Here is an 18,654-nt window from a genome sequence, read left to right on the forward strand (position 1 = left end):
AACTTCAAGACAAAACTATAAGCATTTTTTCCATCTGCCTTTAAAGGTAAAAGGACTACTTTGTAGTTTGTTACCATACAGAAATAATGAATATACCATAGCCATTTGGGAAATTATGTCAAAAAACAATTCATGAAGTTTTCAAAGTTGAAAACATAAGACAAGAGAAACTGACACACACACACAAGCACACACACAAAGTAATCTTGGAAATTTTAGAGAGTATGTTTTTCCTTTCTTCATCAGAACAGGACAAAATGAATATTTATTACTAAGGACTGGGCAATATAGTACTCAATTTAAATTCATGATTTTCAGAGAATAACTGCAACAAAAATGACCCGCATTTTGGAGTTCCTAGTAAAACGGACGGAACCATTACATGAAGTAATGGTCAAATATAGTCAAGGATTTCTCCAGCTTGATGCCAATGATGTTTGAACTTTGAAGACTTTTTCAACTTCATCACAGTTCTGTTGCCTCAACAAAAACTGAACTTGGCTCTATGTTTATTCAACTTAGACTCCACAGTAATGTTCTTTGCAATGCAAGACTATTATCTACGGCTTTGTACTGGCCAACGGCTCTGGCAAGTGTGGAACACTCATTTCTATGATTTTACAACCTCCTGAATTACAGCAACACAGAGAGGAGACTCAGAGGCCGGGACAGAAGTGATGCCAGTGACACCCTGGAGAAAACTGGAGCATCAGCTGGCAGACACGAGGGCCCCCTGATTTAATCGCAGCTATAAATACACTTTAGTTAGTACGCTATCATAGTGTACACTCCTAACTTTAATGTACAGTTCTAATATAGATGGAGATGTTGCTGGTGCCGTTACTAGGATGCCACGATGGAAATTAGCACATCTATTTACTAGACAGTAAGACGACTTCCTGCAATCCATTTGGTTCACTGCTGTCTCCCCAGTGCTGACAAACTTTCCTGAGCACTCCACACATGTTTGTTACTTGAATGATTATTTTATGAAACATCTCTCATTTATTAGAAAAATAAATTAAAAACTCATTTGAAAGGGATTAACTCTGAATGTATCTTTAAATTGTTTCCTTAGTTAAGACCCACTCATGGAGGGATATGGCACTACCACGTTCAAGTAATTGTCCTTACCTGACTCCCCTGAAAAGAAATTGGTCCTAATGCATCCAGGTAGACCTTTTAGGATGTCCCATTGCACAGGTGGCATATAAACATGCTTCACCCATGAGATCACTCTACTTGCACTTTACAAGACTGCTCAAACAACAGTTGTTCTGTTGGACTAAGGTATTTGGTCAGGTATTTTCTTGGTATGGCAAAGGTTACTTTTACAGACTTCCCAAAAGGTTGTATTTTGCTACACTGATCCATTTTCCACAGAGATCTATGACTATATGCATCTCATCAAAAGGCTAAGGAACACTTCTTGACTGTGTGTATCAGTACCGTGTGGATGTTTTGGGTCATATTTACATTTTTGGTTTGCAGTGACATGCAATCAAGGGCATAAGACCAGAGTGAAATTCATTCTATGTTTTATGAGTTTAGGGCCTGGAAAATTGGAAGCAATACTCATACTTCAGGAAGCTCCAGGGGCTCAGGAAAGGGGGCATTCTGTGATACCAGGGAGCAGTTTCCTGGCTAGTCAATGAAGTGACCAATACAGGGTTGTGGGAAAGATGTTATGAGTTCAGTTTTGGACACGTATAATTTGTTGCACCTGAGGAGTGTCTAGGAGTTAATGTGTCCGGGGCTACCAGGAGTTACAGATTTTGGAGTCATCACCAAATAGTGATATTTGACGCTTTGGGCGTGGACGAGAGAAAGCATCCAAAGAGAAAGCATGTTGAATGAGAAAATAAGAGGGTTGGGGATAGAATGCCTGGAAACACCATAATTTAGGGGGCTGGCAGCAGAAGAGAAGCCAGCCAAGAACGAGAATAGGACAGAAGGCTGTCACATGGGCATCGCCGAGAGCTGGCAGAACAGTCAGCATTCTTAAACGACACAGAGAGACGGAGTAGATGAGGACTGCAAACGACTCTTTAGAAAAATTACTAGAAGGAAATACATAAAATATCCACGGGTATATGCCTGACTGGTGAGATATGGGGGGGGGAGGCTTGTTTTCTTCTTTCAACTTTCCTGTATTTTCCAAATTCTGTACAATAAATATAGGTTGCATTTATATTAAAAAGCTATTAAGATCTAAAAAAAAGGCTCTGATCAAGTCTAAAATATGAGAACTTGAAGAAAAGAGCACATAATTAATTTCACAAATATTCAAGTGCTTTTGTGCCAGCACCTTGCTAAGTAAGGACAAAACAATGAACAAGTGGATGGCTCTGTTGCTTTACAAAAAGGAATGTGAAGCTGGTTTGGCAGAGGAGGGCTGCGGGCTTGTGGGGCAGAGATGAGGCTGGAAAAGTCATTTGCTGCCAGATTACAATGGACTTTATGTGTCTTGTCAAATAATATGGCCTTTATTCTGAAGGCTACAGAGAAGCTTTGGAGGGGCAGTTAGGATTGGAGTTGCGCTTTACCTGAAGTTAATTTTCTACTGAACTTGGGCAGTAGTGTGGCTGCCGGCCTGGGAGAATCCAAGGCCGGAGACAGGGGGCAGTTAGCAGGCAACTGGGGATGGGCCAGGTCCAGAGATAGATGGGAGTATGTAGCACCAGTAGGTCAACAGGATACAACTGACTGTATGTATGCTGCAGGGACGTATGGCCAATAAATAAATAAACAAGGCAACGACAAACTTCTTCCCCGCTCCAGGACCATAATTAGGGCAGTGCCCTTTCCTGAAACACTTTTCCTTGGGAAGTCAAGATCAGAATCACAACAGTCTGGAACTCTGCGAGTTTCCAGTGCTAGCCTCATGCATGGCAATAGGGGACGCAGGGGAGAGGTTTGTGGGTCGACCCTGTCTGGCTCCCTTGAAATCCCACCACTGAGGCAGCTCCCTTTCACAGACACAAGGAAGGTGGCATTAGCTGGTCTGACTAGACATCATTATTTCTTTCACTCCTGGGGCCTGTGAGCGGAGGCTACTGAAGTGAGTCCCTTGTGGGCAATGAGGGAGAAGTTCAAGGTAGTACCTTGCATTCATCCCTTCTCCATTCCTCTTTCCACTCCAGGGAAAATAAAGGAGGATAATTGTTTTGGTACAGGAAAAAAAGAAAAGAATGACTATTGAGTTTTTAACTTGGATCCTATAGTTTGCATCCAGTTACTCTAATTTCTTGCTATAGGACATAAGGAAGTGCCTGTGTCACATCACATAGTATTATAATAGAGGGGATACGGTGTGTATATGAGATCCGTTTCTGAGACTGCAGCCACAAAATAGAATACTAAACTCTTGGCTATTTCCTTACTATGCATGTATATTTCGATACTTTTCTTTTTCCAGTCCACAGAATTCAACACTTCTGTGACAAAGAGGGGTGTTGGAGCTATTTTTTTAGGCAAATGTTGATATATAAACAGTTACGGTCTCCCAGAAAGGGACTTTCTCTGTTGGATAGAGAAGTCTGGGAGAAGACTGATGAAACTGCATGTGGGGAAGAAACATTTAACTAAATGGGAATCTCTACTTTTAGGGCAAGGGAGCCAAAAGGTGTAGGTCCCAGGGAAGTTGTATGCCTTGCTGCACCTGTCACGGTGCTGTACCTCATGCATTCTCTCACTTATCCCCACTTTACTGCAATGTGGAAAACCAAGGCCTTCGGTTTCAGTGGCACACTGAGGGCAAGGATGCCCAGCTAGTAAGTTAAGGAGGCCAAATCTGACCTTGGCTGGAAGTGCTACAGTAGGAAGCCTCTCTCCAGGACCAGCCAGACCAAGCAGCTCACATCCTTGCCCACCTCACCCAGCAGTGAGGGAACTTGGGCTGCACAGGCGATAACTGCTCTTGCAGCGCTTGGCTGTGACTTACAAGGGGCAGGCCTTCCTTATCGCCCTCGCTCCTGAACCCAGCGCCAAGTGGTGTCAGGGAGGGCAGCAGCCCATCAAGCGGTTACACCCTCAACCACCGATAAGATTCCAAACAGCGCCGCCTTTTCGACTGGTTGCTCCTTTCACTCCTTCGAGGTGTGGGCAGTGTTGCAAGATGAATTTCCATTCACTCTGAAAACAGCCGTTCTCGACGCCGCTCACATCTGTCTGCCCTCCTCACTGGACGGGCCGCCCTCTCCCCGTCCCTCCGTCGCGGCCTTCAGGTAACCCTAAGGACGGAGCGCCTGGCCCCGCTCTCGCCGCCGCCGCCGCCGCGCGCGTCCGGCCGGAGCCGCGGCCTGCGCCCCGCCGCCCCCAGGCGCCGACCCGGGCGCGCGCCAGCACGGGGCAGCGCTCCCGCGCGCCGGCCGCGGACTCACGCGCTGCCGCTTGTTGCTCCGCCGCCGCGACGTGGGGAAGTGAAAATGAAATTGACTTTTCCGAGAAATGATGAAAGCGGCGCTGCCCGCCAATGAGCGGCGGCGGCGAACTTCCGCACCTCCCGGCCGGCCGCCCGCGCGCTCCCCCGCCTGCGCCTCCGCCTCCCGCTTGCACAGCCCGAGACAAACACTGGGGAGGAAGGGCGGAGGGAGGAGGGCGGGGAGGGCGGCGAGGGAGGGAGCGCGGCCCGGAGGAGGGCGGGGGGCGGGGGGATTTCCATCCTCGGCTCTTCGCAGTTTCCTCTCCTTGTTTTGCTTTCGATCTGGACTGTTCTCAGGCAAGCCGGGGAGTAACTTTTAGTTTTGCTCCTGCGATCATTCAACTGACGGGCTTTCATTTCCATTTCACACACCCTAGCAACACTTACACCTTGAGGAATTGTATTGGTAGCGTGAAAAAAAGCACACTGAGAGGTAACATTTTTCAAATAATAGTTGTGACTGTGCGTGTGTTTCTCTCGGGGGCATGCTTACGGGGGCCGGCGGGGGGGTGCTGCGTGTGTATGCGTGTCCTGATGCTTTGACACGGTGTTTTGCAGACGGAAAATGCCGGGGTTCGTAAATGTTAATGCCGGTGTTTGGAGGAACAGTCGGCGCGATTACGGATCGTCTGATTTTAGGGGAAGCAGGTTCTGCTGCTGTTGCTGCTGCTACAGGGGCTGCTGAGGCTGCGAGGAGGAGGAGGTGGAGGAGGAGGAGGAGGTAGAGAGGGAGGAGGAGGAGGAGGTTGGTGGAGGTTTAATTTCACTTTTGGATTCGCAGATGCGGAGAGGTGGCTCCATGGACACAGACCTGCTCAGTGTGGTTCTGCGCCCCAGGTGTTGTGTGTGGGGGCGCAGGTCCTCTGGAGTCGGGCCTCATTTAAAACAAAATTATCGTGTTGTGTGTGTGTACACGTGTGTGTGTGCAGCCACCGCCGCCAGCAGTGGAGGGGAGCGGGTCCTTCTCGGAGCCGGGCGGCGGCGCCTCTCCGCGGGCAGCCTCCAGCCACAGCGAGCAGGCACCGCCGTCCGCCTGGCTGCCCGCCGCGGCGGAGGAAACTTGATGGGGCGGCCCGCGGCTGTCCCGGGCCCGTCCGCCGCCGGGCTGGGGGTAGGGTCGCGGGCGTCGGGTGCCAGCGGCCCGGGCGGGAGGGCGGGCTGCGAGCGCGGCAGGGCGCCGGGCCTGGCGGACGCGCCCCGCTTCCTGGGGGCTGGGCCGCCGCCGCGGCTCGGAAGGGACGCAGCGTCCTACTTCCCGCCGGCCAGCGCCGGCCTGGCCCTGGGGCTTTGTCATTGCACTTGTCCCGGCGCGCGAGGGGCCCGGGCGGCGCTTCCCGGGAGGGCGCCGCGCCCAGGGGTCATCTGCCCAGGCCGCGGCCTAGCGCCGTGCGCCCCCGGGTCCCCGCGGGCGCCCCCGGGCCGGCCTCGCGCGCTGGGCCTGACCCGCCTCGGCTACGGAGCGGGCGAGGTGGGGGCGGGGAGCCTCCGGGGACGGAGCGCGCCCGGCGGGCAGGCGCGGGGGCCGGCGTCCCTTGGGGTCCAGGGGCGCGGGCCGCCGGGGGTGGGGACGTGAGTGCCCGCCCCGTGCCCTCCGACCCGGCTCTGGGCGCCGGGTGACATTCGCCGGCTGGCCGAACATGGTTGGTGCAAAGCCGCGGCCGCCACTTCCTTTCCGCCCCGCCGGCCGGGCTCGCCCACCGAGTGAAGCCGGCCGCGGCCAATCGCGGCGCCCGCCCGCTCCCAGTGGCTCGGCGGGGAGGCCGGCGCCCGGGAGGGCTCGGCGAGCCTGCCAAGTTGGAAGGGCTTCGGCCGAAACTCGGCCCCTTCCCCAGGACGCACCGGCGGCTCCCTCTGCCCCAGGTCCCTGGAAGGGGCACGGTGGGGCAGGGAACGAGGCTGCGGCCCGAGTAGGCAGGACCCCGGAGAACGGCTGCAAATGTGACCCCCGGGACTGGTAGGCCAGGTAGCCACATATTAGCGGGGTGGCTTTCACTCGTCTCTAACCCCTTAGTGTTTGAAACTTGGGGACATATTACCTGCCCCCTCCCTCTTCAGACTCCTCCCTCCAGCTGCTCCTTGTCCTTGGTTATGGAATAAGAAAACGCCGAGTCTTTCTAAATGAGGAAAAGTGGTGCTGGCATTTGTCTTCTGCCACTGGCCTTCCTGTGGCAGTGACTCGGTCTGCTTTTGATGAATGGCCAGGCAGGGGGGAGGATAGTTGGATTTCCTGTTGTGGATTTTCAGGAATCACCAAGGCTGCTGTCAAGCCTGCACTCATTTATTAGTTTTCAGATCGCCTGCAAGTAGCGTTGGAACTTAGCAGCCTGCACTTTCTGGCGCTTCAGGGCAGGTGCAGAGGGGCTGGGGTGAGGCTGGGGTGGTGCATGGTCTTGATGCTGGACGGATGCGGGCTCCCTTTCCAGGCCCCCCGGGGTGATCCTGTTGAACTGTCTCACGCACCCAGATTCAGGATTCACTGATTTTCTCAATCCTTTTTTCTTCTTTTGGGGGAAAATAGAAACCTGACAAATCCTGGACAAACTTGTCTTTTCTCAGGAAACTTTAGCACATGGAATATTTGGGACTTAAACTGGCATCTCCAGGGGCAGCCTTGGAGCATCTATTGATTGATGTGGCAAAGTCCAGAATTTCACTATAATTAGTGAATGATTAGAATTTATAAGTTAGCCTGTTGTGTAAGAAGTTGGCTTTTGGTCTCTTGATTTAGATCCAAGAGTTCTTGTCTGTTATGATTTGTAACTGCTTCTTAAAATTAAACATTCACATATTTCATTCTCAATGAGTTTTTTTTTCTCTTGACCTGTAAAAGTTAGAGATAATTTCACATATATCAGACTCACCTGTAAAAATGTCATCATAATCGGAAGTAAGGATTTGTAGTCAGATTGGAACCAAATTATGGCAAACAAATGGTTGCCATAAAGTAATGACAGGTCTGAGCCATGGTCCCACTTTTTTCTTATTCTGCTTTCTGAAATACTTTATCAGGCAAATATTCAATATACGAGAGCTAAAGATGTTTAAAGTTAATAGTGGTAAATTTGAAACTTTGGACATTCAACATTTGATATGCATTAGTTTTCGTATGTTATTAAGGACATTGTATTTTTATTCTTAACATCTAGTATAAATTCTGTTGTTTTTAGAGCATTTCAACATAATTTCCTTTTGATAGTGAGCAGAACACTGACCTGCAAATGGGTTATCTGGGTCATGGTTCCCTTATGTGCCTTATACCAAAGAAGGGCTTAAAGCAGACGAGGGAATTTATTTATGCATTTAATAAATATTTGTAGAACATTTATCATGTGCTAGACACAGTGCTAGGCTCTGAGTATTCAGCTGACGACAAGAAAGGCAACCTGTTTACACTCAGGGCTGCATTCTCTTTGGTTAACTGATTATAAACGACAAAGTAAATACAGTGGTTACCTTTTGGAGTTAGTTTTCTGGAAGGTAATAATACTTAACTGTATATCTCATAGGATTGCTTTTGTGAACAATTGAGATACTGTGTATGAAAGAACAGTTGCATAAGTTACAGCAATCTACAAATGTGTAAGGCATTAACTTCCGAAATTCTATCAGATTATTATTAACATAAAAAAGCTGGGGAAACACGTCTGGATTACACTCTATCTTTCTCTTATAGAATTTCCCACAAGAGGGGATTTTATTTTTGAGAGTATACAAATAATGGTAAGGAATTAAACCTTGAATAACTTTTATGTAAAGTATCAAGAAAATATTTAACAATGAAATCTAATGTAATGTTGTCAGTGAATTTTTCCCTGTCAGAAGGAAAGTTAGGTGGTATCCATGGAGACCAAATGATAATGGAAATAAAAGTGATTGGACCAATGTATTTTCCCTCTTTATATCAGATAAGAAAACCTTCCCAAGCCTCACTGTGCTTTAGTCTGAATTGTCTTCACTGTAGTATCAGACTCTTCAATTCGTAATTATCTCGTATTGCAGGTGTACCCTTGGCTGACTCAGTATTTTGCTCTACCATCTTTAAAGGGACTCAGTTCACATACATTTATTAAATGCTTACTGTGTGCCCAACACTATATATGTGAAAATAATATGTGAGAACATATGTGAAAGTAAATATAATTGATAGTATATATGTATATTATATAAAATACATAAAATAATATGTAAAAATAAAATAAATCGCTGTGAAATATCAGTTATTAATAAAATTCAGTTCTTCTCTCCATCCGTATGGGACACCATGTTCCTTCCTACATAGGGGTAGGAGGCCAGGATTTTCCACCTCTTTCTGCCCCATTGGTTGCCCCACTTTTGACCTGAGTGTGGTCAATATTTGGTGCATAATGCCAGCTTAGTGCACAGTGGGCTGAGTAGAAGGGTGGCTCAGGTGGTGGGGTTGGCTGATGGAAAAAGGGGTGAGGAGGTTTAATTAAACCTTTATTTATCAACAAAGAATGATTAGCAATGGGCAAGGTCCAGATTTAAACCTGAAGCCAATATTTTTTATAAAGTTCCAAGGGAAACACACAGCCAGGAGACCCAGCCCACAGGTGTGTGATGCTGAGTAGTAGCCCTGTCCCAGGGACTTGGCGTGGGCCCCTCTGGATTCGCAGCAAGCAGCAGGCCTGTGGTCGCTGGCATTTCCCCTTAAGGATCCTACAAAAATGATCTTCCCCCTCATAAGCTCCATCTTTTGACAGACTATCTCTGAAACAAATTGTGTTTATTTAGGAAGACTTCATGTGCCCATTTTTATTTCTCAGAAACACATAAGAGTTCCAGCCAGAACTCCTGATTGACTTGAGAAAACTAGTGTCATCAAATCTAGTGGGTCTTGTTCTAGCTGAAAAGAGACATACTTGGTGTGTTAGATAGCCCGGGCCGTGCTCTGTGAGATAAATGAAACTAGCCAAGGACCCTCCATCAGTAACTTTGAGTTCTCCTGGGGACCCAGGGGAGCCCATGCAATTATTTTAAATGGACAATTCTGTTAAATGTAGTAACACATGCAATTATAACATCGTGCCATGATTTTACTTACTTAGTAAGTATTTGTTGACACCCAGCTGTGTACAAGACTCTGTAGTGGAAGGTGCAGGAACTTGGATGCCTGGAGTCGACTTTTAGCTCAGCAGTCACTTCCCCCTTTGGGACCTTAGTTTTCACATCTTAAAATGTGGTTAGATAGTTCTGTCATCGTTAGGGGACAAGACCTAGGTGTGTTATCAAGATCACCTGGGAGCAGGGGCTTTTAGAAACCATGAAGGGCCCTAAGTTTAGAGACTGTCTGCAGCTTTTTCTTTTCTGGCCCGTCCTGCCCCATAGGAAGCCTCCTGGTCATACTGTGTGCTGGATGCCTGTCCCCAACTTTTGTCACGTGTGTGAGCAATGGCCTAGCCCCACTGGCTCAAGGATCTCCTCCCAAGCCCAAATCTTTGATGGTTCCCTGGGCTCAGTGGCCGTGCTGTGCAGGAAAGCAAAAGCTGGAGCCTGCTTCCACGTTATAAACAGTGCTTCGAACAGGGGGCCTGTGTCACCTCTGTTGGCTCTGCCCAAGCCGACCTTGCTTGTCATACAGAAATGGTATTTGTGTTATGGTTGTGTTGAATTTTCCACTTTGAAGAGGCAAGAAGGACTTCCTTTTATGAGTTTCTTTCTTTGTCCAGGAAAGCCATGGAGAGTTACAGGTTTTGTTTCATTTGTTTTGTTTTGTTTTACTTTGTTTTGTTTCTGTTGTGGCTCATTGTCCCTTTTATCAGTTCAGTATTCAGCTCTGATAAGCAGGAAAGAGCTAGAGTTGAGCGAAGAATGTTTCCCTCTGAGAAGCCAAAGGCTCGTGAGGCTTTTTTCTGATGATAGATTCTAAGTATTTTTATCTCAAGGGCAAGACCAATTTAGTTCAACAAAATATCTTAATTTAGGATTTTGTATGATTGTTTTTGTTAAATAAACATTTTTGAAAGTTAACTACTCACTATGTAATCTTTGCAAATCCTTTCTTTTTGGGTATACTTAATAAGCTGTTGCTGTTTAATAGCATTTGATACTTGCACACCTAATGTGATCACAGGAAAGATGAGTTTACATTTTAATTTGTTCTTACTGAGTTTATGAGTGTCAGGGTTTAGGAAGATCCAAAGAAGTACTTTATAGGTGGAGTATGCCATCCTGGCCCAACAAGCTTAGAATCCTACTGGTTTCCCCATTTCATGTGATTGACCTTCTTTAGAGAAACTACAAACCAATTGCTTTATTTCTAGTAATGTCTACCATGTTATTTTTGAAAGAGAGTTTTTTTTTGTTGTTGTTGTTGTTGTTCTTACCCTAGATTTATTGAAGAAGATGAGAAAAATTATGGTGGTGATAAGAGTGTCCTAATTGCTGGCTATGATGGGTGTGCGGGTGACGGGATAGGGACGGGAGGGTGTTGGAAACTGAGAGTTGGGGCGTGGGGTGATGGCAAAGGAAAACACAGGTGAGGAATAGAAGAGTGCCTCCTGAGCTTTTGCATGGGAGAGCGAAAAGAGGCAGGTAGATTTTCTGCCTTTGCACAGATGTCATTGAAAGAGATTTGGAGGTGTGGGGAGCAAGTTGGTGGTCAATTAATAGTGACTTAAGGACCCGTTGCAAGACAGGAGGACCCTCTGTTTCTGACTCTGGGGTTAGACCGCGATGGGAAACCTGCTAGGCATCAGCTGACTTTATACAAGGAGACAGGTATACAGGGAGACAGGAAACTGAGCGGTTGTCACTTGGGCGTGGCTAAAGACACCTCAGAGGTACAGTCAGTCATGTGCCGTGTAATGACGTTTTGGTCAATGATGGACTGCATATATGATGATGATCCCACAAGATTGTAATACTGCGTTTTTACCGTTCCTTTTCTGTATTTAGATACACAGATACACACTGTGTTACAGTTGTCCGCAGCCTACAGTGCTCAGTACAGTAACGTGCTGCACAGGTTTGTAGGAGCAGTAGATGGTAGTACCTAGTCTAGGTGTGTAGTAGGCTAGACCACCTAGGTTTGTATAAGTGCACGCCATGATGTTCCCAGAATGACAAGCTTGCCTAATGAGGCGTTTCTCAGAATTTATGGCTGCGCTGGTTTGAAGTGCTATTTGAGGATGGAGGAATTGGCACCCACTGTGTGAGGCCCCAAACTCAATCTAAAACTGGCTTTGGAGGCAGCCCTGGAATCCTAGAGGAAGATACATGTCGATAAAGTTTATCAGAAATACTGTAATAGCTTCCTTGGGCCTGCCTCCCTCCCACCATGTTGGTCTTCCTTGGTGAGGGCTTTTTAAAAAAATTTAAAAAATTTTTTGTTTGTTTGTTTTAACAAGGAAAATCCTTTGTAATATCTTCCAGGGCACTATAATTTTTGAACATTACATACAGGAAAATATTATATGGAGGAAAAGTCACTTTACAAGCCTTCTGATGAGGCCTTTTCTATTTTAATGAATGTCAAGTAGAAGGAAATATTTGATATAACAAAGTTTCAGTGAACTGTATTGTTAGAATAAACTGCAGTTACTTTGCACTTTTAGCTTTAATCTTCTGAGAAATATATTTCTAAATACCTTTGGCAGGGCCTTCAAGGTTTATTTGTTTTCCAATATGGATTTTAACTTGAAAGTCCTGGCCAAGCTCACATTTGTTGTATTCTTTGGGTTAATGAAAAGTATATAAATTGAATAAATATCAAATGAGGTGTACAGACATTTCCATTCAGTTACTTTTCGTTTTTCTTGCAGTTTGCAGCTTTTTAAAAAAATTTCAAAATATTAAGGGGGTACAAATGTTTTTGTACATGGATAGCTTTTATAATGCTTAAGTCAGGGCTATTAGTGTGCCGATCACCAGAATAGTGTTCATTGTACCTGTTAGGTGGGGATTTACCCCTTCCATCCTTCCCCCGCCCCATTCTTGATTTCTCATGACTTTCATTTCTCTCTGTGCCCACGTGTGCCCATCGATTAATTCCAAAACCAAACATGTGGTGTGTTTGTTTTTCCATTCCTGAGATACTTTACTTAGGACAATGGTCTCCACTTCCATCCAAATTGCTACAAAAGACATGAATTTATTCCTTTTTTTCCGCTGAGTAGTACTCCATGGTATACATATACCACATTTTGTTAATCCACTCATGAATTGATGGGCACTTAGGTTGATTCCACATCTTTTTGATTGTGAATTATGTTGCAATAAGCGTTCAAGTACAGGTATCCTTTTGATAAAATGACTTCTTTTCCTTTGGGTAGGTACCCAGTAGTGGGATTGCTGGATCCAGTGGTGGGTCTACTTTTAGTTCTTTGAGGAATCTCCATACTGTTTTCCATATAGGTTGTACTCATTTGTGGTCCCACCAACATAGACTAAGCATTACTTTCTCTCTGCATCCACACGGGCATCTATTGATTTTTGACTTTTTAATAATAGTCATTCTGACAGGGGTAAGGTGGTATCTCATTGTGGCTTTAATTTGCATTTCTTTGATGATTAGTGATATTGAGCATTTTTTTCATATGTTTCTTGGCCATTTGTCTATCTTCTTTAGAAAAACTTACGTTCCTGTCTTTTGCCCACTTTTTAATTTTTTTTTTCTTTTGCTGATTTGTTTGAGTTCTTTGTAGATTCTGGATATTAGCCCTTTAACGGATGTGTAATTTTAATTTTTAAAAATTGATACATAATTGATATACATATTTTTAGGGTACATGTGATAATTTAATACGTTCATATAATTTACAAAGATCAAATCAGTGTAATTGGGATATTCAGATTGTAGGGGGTAAATATAGAATCAGGAAAATAGAATGGGCCAACACTGTGTTTTCCTAAAGAAGGACACAGATGGCACAGGTTAAGGTTGACGTATGAATGCCATAACTGGGCACTGCCTGTCACGGGTTTGGACTTTCAGTACTCATCACTGACTGTAGCTGGGATTGCACAATTGAAATCAACTTTCTGGAATTTAACTTGGTGTTATATACTTAAAGTCTTAAAAATGTTAAACTCTCTGTTCCAGTAATTCTGCTTCTTGGAACCTACTTATGTAAAGTAACCAGAGATGGGAACAAAGATTTATGTACAAGGATGTTTATTGAATTAGCTTTTGTTATGTGAAAACTTGGAAACAACCTAAATATCCAACAATGGGACACACTTAAATGAATTATGACACATCCAGACAGAGTATAGGTAGCTTATAAAATTCACGCTTTGGAGTCCTGCTTAATGATGGGAAAATATTTATGATGTATGTTGGTTGGACGGGGGGAAAAAGGACATTAAATTGTGCTACTAATTTTATTTTAAAAACATATGTGTGTATCTGTGTCTACAACATTTTAAAAAATCCCAGAAGAAAACATATCATTTTGATGGTGGAATTGTGGGTGTTCGGCTTTTTTTTTTTATCCTTGAAACATTTTTGTATTTTCCAAATTTAAAATAACAAGCACAGTTAACTTTTGTAACCAGAAAAATAGTCTCAAGACAGTGCTACAGTGTTTCCTCTGACCTCACCTCTGGTAGAGGTAAGATTAGGAAAAGCAAATGGGGTGAGCTGAGGAGGATGTCGTGCTGGACTTAAGCCCCTCTTGGGTCTTTCTGCCTCCACATATGGAACCAGGTTCTAGAACCAAGGCTTTCCTAGCCAGTGCTAGAAGGTGCCAATTGTCCCATGACAGTTCCTGCCACTTGCAGACAGACTGGTGGCTCCTTGGCGAGGTTGAGACATGATGTTTTGTCAAGAACGTGAAGGGTCTGAGATGTTACCCACTTCGCAGTTAAATCCTTTATAAATAGGAAGACTGCAGAAGCACAGGACACCTGGGTAGGAGAGAAGAGTTTCTTATTGATGTTTACAACCAGGGCTATGGCCAGAGTGACATTGCAGGTTTGTCCCCTGCACCTAGACCTTCAGGCATTGCTAAAAATGAATGGAACAGGGCAGTGGGTTACGCTCTGTAGTCTCTACACTCCCACAGGGAGAGAATAAGAGAAAACACAAACAGAAACCTTTGCTCCTTTGAGATGGGATGGAAAGGATCCAGGGTTCTTATCTTAATCTTTTAGAACCTAAGACTTTTATAACCTAGGGATGTCCCCAAGGTCTGAACTTCATCCTTTTTGAAATAAATGAATAGGGAGATAGGTCTTCCTAGCACCTTGGGAACCTTAAACTAGGGACCTAGTCGAGGCTTTAACTGTTTGGCCATCTTGGGTAAGATCATTTAACTTAGACAGATGGCTATAGTCTAATTCTCATGGTATATGGAGAGTAAAATGTTTGTAGGGGAGGTGAAAGCAAACATTCCCTATCTTTATATCCTGTACATTCCCTGTCTTGCTATCATACCCGATCCTGCGTCTCAGGAGGCTAAGGCATGTTACAGGAGCTCTGATCAACCCTAGGAAGTTTTATTCCACCCCCAACACACCTTTACAGGTGCCCTGTTGAAAAATGACAGTGTGACTTAATCAGAGTGTGGCCTCTGACTTTTCATAACTGAAGAAGACTACTGATCCCCAATTCATAGCCAAAAAAATATTAGAAGAGTTTCGGTCCTTTTATGAATATGGAGACATTTTTGGATTGGTATGAAACTAGGGTTGAGGGTAACTGTTAGGAGTTCAGAGGCTGAATGCTGAAGCACAGCCAAAAAAAAAAAGTATTGATCAGGACAACATTGTCCAATACAAATATAGTGTGACCAACATGTGTATTTTTAATTTTCTAGTAGCCACTTAGAAAGGTAAAAAGAAGGTGGTACAATTAATTGTAATATATCTCAGTAACCTATTATATCCAAATATTATCACTTTGGTACATCCTGAATGTAAAAATATTAATGAGATAGTTTACATTCTTTTTTCATACTGAATCTTCAGTATCCAGTGTCTTTTACACCTACAGCATGTCTTGATCCAGCCTCTCCATGATTCAGGTGCTCAGTGGGCACACGTGGCTGGCGGTTGCCCCACAGGTTGATGCAGGATTAGGAAATGAAGCAAGGTGTGAAGAGAAATGCAGAGGACAGTTTTAATACAGATACGAAACCTAAAAGGACTGGAGGAACGCGGAGTTAGAGTGATGGTTTTGGTCGTAACTGCAGGAATCTCCTTGTGCCTTTGTCTAGAAACCATGTCTGATTTCTTTAGCCTAAAACAATAAAATGATCCAAATTGCCCCTAAAGCAACAAACTGTATTTGCCACTCCTATGGTGATGATTAGCTGTGTACATCTTGATGAATTTTTTCTAGACTCATGAACTGTTGTGAAACTCTTTGATTACTTGGATTTTCCCATTTATATCACTTACGCAGTAAGGTTATTTGAGACCTAGGATCGTGTCCTGTTTCTTTGCCTTCCCCACCAGTACTTGATACGCATTAAGAACTAGATAAATATTTGTTCGTTTGATTTTCACCTATAAAGCAAAGACTAGCTTGGAAGTCTGAATTCCAGCAAGAGAAGGATGGCACAGATCTAGTTTGTGTTAGAAACTCAGTGGTATATGAATCGAGCACATAAACATTGGGATTTGCCACTTTGTGTTAGGATTTGTCACTTTGTATTATGGGTCCAGCACCAAGAAGGTGAAAAATTGTTTGTTTTTTCTCCTTTGTATCCAGATCTTTAAACCTTAAAAAAAAATCTTATCAGTCCGTTCCTTTGACATCAAGTTCCAATGATGATACTTATGCCTTCTTATGCATATAAATAAGCTACATTTGGTGGTAAACTGGAGATAGATTTGTGAGCTGCTACTTTCTCCCCGGGTTCCTTATTAACGATAACTTTGTTATTAACAAACACAGTCCATCATGTCTGTGCAGTGAAGTTCTTTTGAAATCTAGTACAGTATTTTACCGTTGCCTTCATTTGTTCTCTTTGACTGTAATTGTTGGGCTGAAGCAACAGACTTATCCACAGAGCCAAGGCAATTTATTTTTACTGAAGCCTACCTAAGAACTGCTTAGGTAGCTTTTCTGTGCAAGATTAAACTCGACCTTCACGGAATCATGTTAGCAGGGCCAGCAGCTAGAAAAATAAAGACTAAACCAAACCTTCCAGCAACCAAATTCCCAGCTGCTCAGCGGGTCAGAACTTTCCTGATTGCTTTCTTCCAATGAAAACACTGTAGATTAGTTTTAAGTGAATTCTAGTAGGTTTGGGGATTTGCAACTGACAGAAGAACAGAAAAGTATAATCTCACTTTAAAATAATAATCCTGAAGGTAAATCTTTATTGACTCTCTCTTGGGATGTTGGGATTTTTGTTCATATGGGAAAACTTAACTCACGCGCTCTGTTTAGCTGACCTTTAACGTTAAGGTCTTTGAAGTAGGAAGGAAGACCCTGTCAGAGAAGTCAGACTGGAGGGTGTTGCCCCCCACAGGGATGCACCTGGGGTTGTCCAGTGCGCTTAAGGACCCACAGTGAGGCCACCATCCCCTTTCTTCTCTCCCTGCAGAGTGAATGAAGGGGAATCTATAGGGAAGGCCCTGGCCGGGAATGTCGGTGAACTGCTCTTTCCACTTTTGGGTGTGGTCATTACTGATGATTCATGAGGTCAGGGTGAATTTAAAATATTATCAGAGAGGATTTGCTTCTCTTACAGGTGCTTTTAATGCATTATGACTTTTTCAGGTTGCAGTTTGGGAGATGGGGTAGCGAAGGGTGCTTAACTGAAACAAATTGACTATTCCGATCATTCAGTCATTTATTGATTGGATGTTTATTCAGTGCTAACTGTATGTACAGGGAGGTCTAAGAAGGAAGAAAAGTAATCAGTCAACTTGGATTTGAGTTGGCTAGGTAGATAGATGATCTGCATTCCTTTATAGTCAGGAGCCTAATTTATCCAGATAGAGAAAACAGAATCAAGCAATTAGGTGATTTTTAGTTATCTGTGAATCCCTTTTAGAGTTTGTCCATGGGCCACATGGGGTGGTCCCAGATTGTAGGGGAAGCCACAGTGCTTATGTGACAGATATTTTGCCAAGTGTATAAATTTTATTTTTTGAAAAGCAGATTCTTAGTGGATCGTAAAATAGCCATAAAACAACATACTGTGTTTTTCCACAATTCTTCCACATTCAGTTTGGTATGTAGAGCTGTTTGGTGTCTTTCGTCATTCAGGAAGACTGATGTGGCTAAATCCACTGTCTGCTTCCCTTTCCCTCCGGGTAGACACTGTAACCGGCGTTGCTGCTGAATAAGTCCTCTTGCCCTCAGTCGCTCTGGAGGTTGTGTTGGGAAAACCCAGGTCTTTGCCCGACTAGAAAAGGCTTTATCCTTACAGGGCTTGAGGGCACATCGCCAGGAAGGGGAAATTGGCCCTATTTAATTTTGAAAATGCATAATTTTCTCTGCCTGTGTGTGTATGTGTTTGGCCATAGTGAATACTTTAAGTTGTCTGGAATTAAAGAATAATTATTGTGCATAAGAGGACTGAGGGAAACGATGGCAGCAAGTAGTGAATTCCTAAATGCATGTTAAGTTATTCTTGTTTTTTATTGTGGTAAAGTTTACATAACATCAAATTTACCATTGTAATCATCTTAAAGTATATAATTCAGTGGCATTAAATACATTCACTGTGTTGTGCTACCATTACCACTATCCATCTGCAGAACTTTTAAAGCACCTCAAACAGAAACCCTATACCCATTAACTAATAACTCCATTTCCTCCACAGAGCTTTGTATAATGTTTAGAACATTCTGCTTTTCATGTGCTTGGCTCCATTAAGGTTTTTTTTTTTTTGAATGAATGTAATTCTAAAGTTTGGTAACCCAGAAAATGTCATGCAAATAGTAAAATTATCCTTTTTTAGGTTGCATGCTTTTTGCAGTCATTTTGTCTCCCTTGCATTTCACTTGTTCATAAGAAGTTTATCCATCCCATGATATAGTTAATATCATCTGCCTTTTTCCTCCCTCTCCGTGCCCCCAGTGAGTTCTTCAGGAGGGATTCATCCACTTTCTTATCAATAAATAATCACTACGTATCATTATGTGCAAGATACTATGCCTGATATTTGGGGGGTTCAAAGATGAGTGGGCTGGGATGCCTGCTCACAGGGCTTTATACAGAGATAGGCCTGTTTTCAAGTACACAAAGGTATGAGCTTTGGTTATAACATAAGGTGGAAGGAATCGTGGGAGGAGAGGCTGGGGAGGTAGGG

General features: G+C 44.1%; 1 protein-coding gene across 12 annotated transcripts in view; it reads left to right on the forward strand.

Annotated features, from left to right (window-relative positions):
- Positions 1 to 18,654, forward strand: part of IRF2 (interferon regulatory factor 2) — a 127,238-nt gene that overhangs the window by 45,708 nt on the left and 62,876 nt on the right. For 3 of the 12 annotated variants that reach the window (XM_076010686.1, XM_076010690.1, XM_012784967.3), the window contains exon 1: positions 6,146 to 6,386. The exons of 2 other annotated variants lie outside the window; for them this stretch is intronic. Coding sequence is in view for 1 of the 10 variants with exons in the window: in XM_076010685.1 (XP_075866800.1) it covers positions 5,487 to 5,534 (48 nt within the window). In the remaining 9 variants the exon portion in view is untranslated. Of the gene's footprint in view, positions 1 to 3,412; positions 4,227 to 4,658; positions 4,857 to 4,981; positions 5,169 to 5,436; positions 5,535 to 6,145; positions 6,387 to 18,654 lie in introns of those variants that run through there. 7 more of the 12 variants (XM_076010687.1, XM_012784963.3, XM_076010689.1 and 4 more) reach the window with 6 other exon arrangements.

This window comes from Microcebus murinus, chromosome 15, assembly GCF_040939455.1.
Source record: "Microcebus murinus isolate Inina chromosome 15, M.murinus_Inina_mat1.0, whole genome shotgun sequence".
Classification (NCBI taxonomy): domain Eukaryota; kingdom Metazoa; phylum Chordata; class Mammalia; order Primates; family Cheirogaleidae; genus Microcebus; species Microcebus murinus.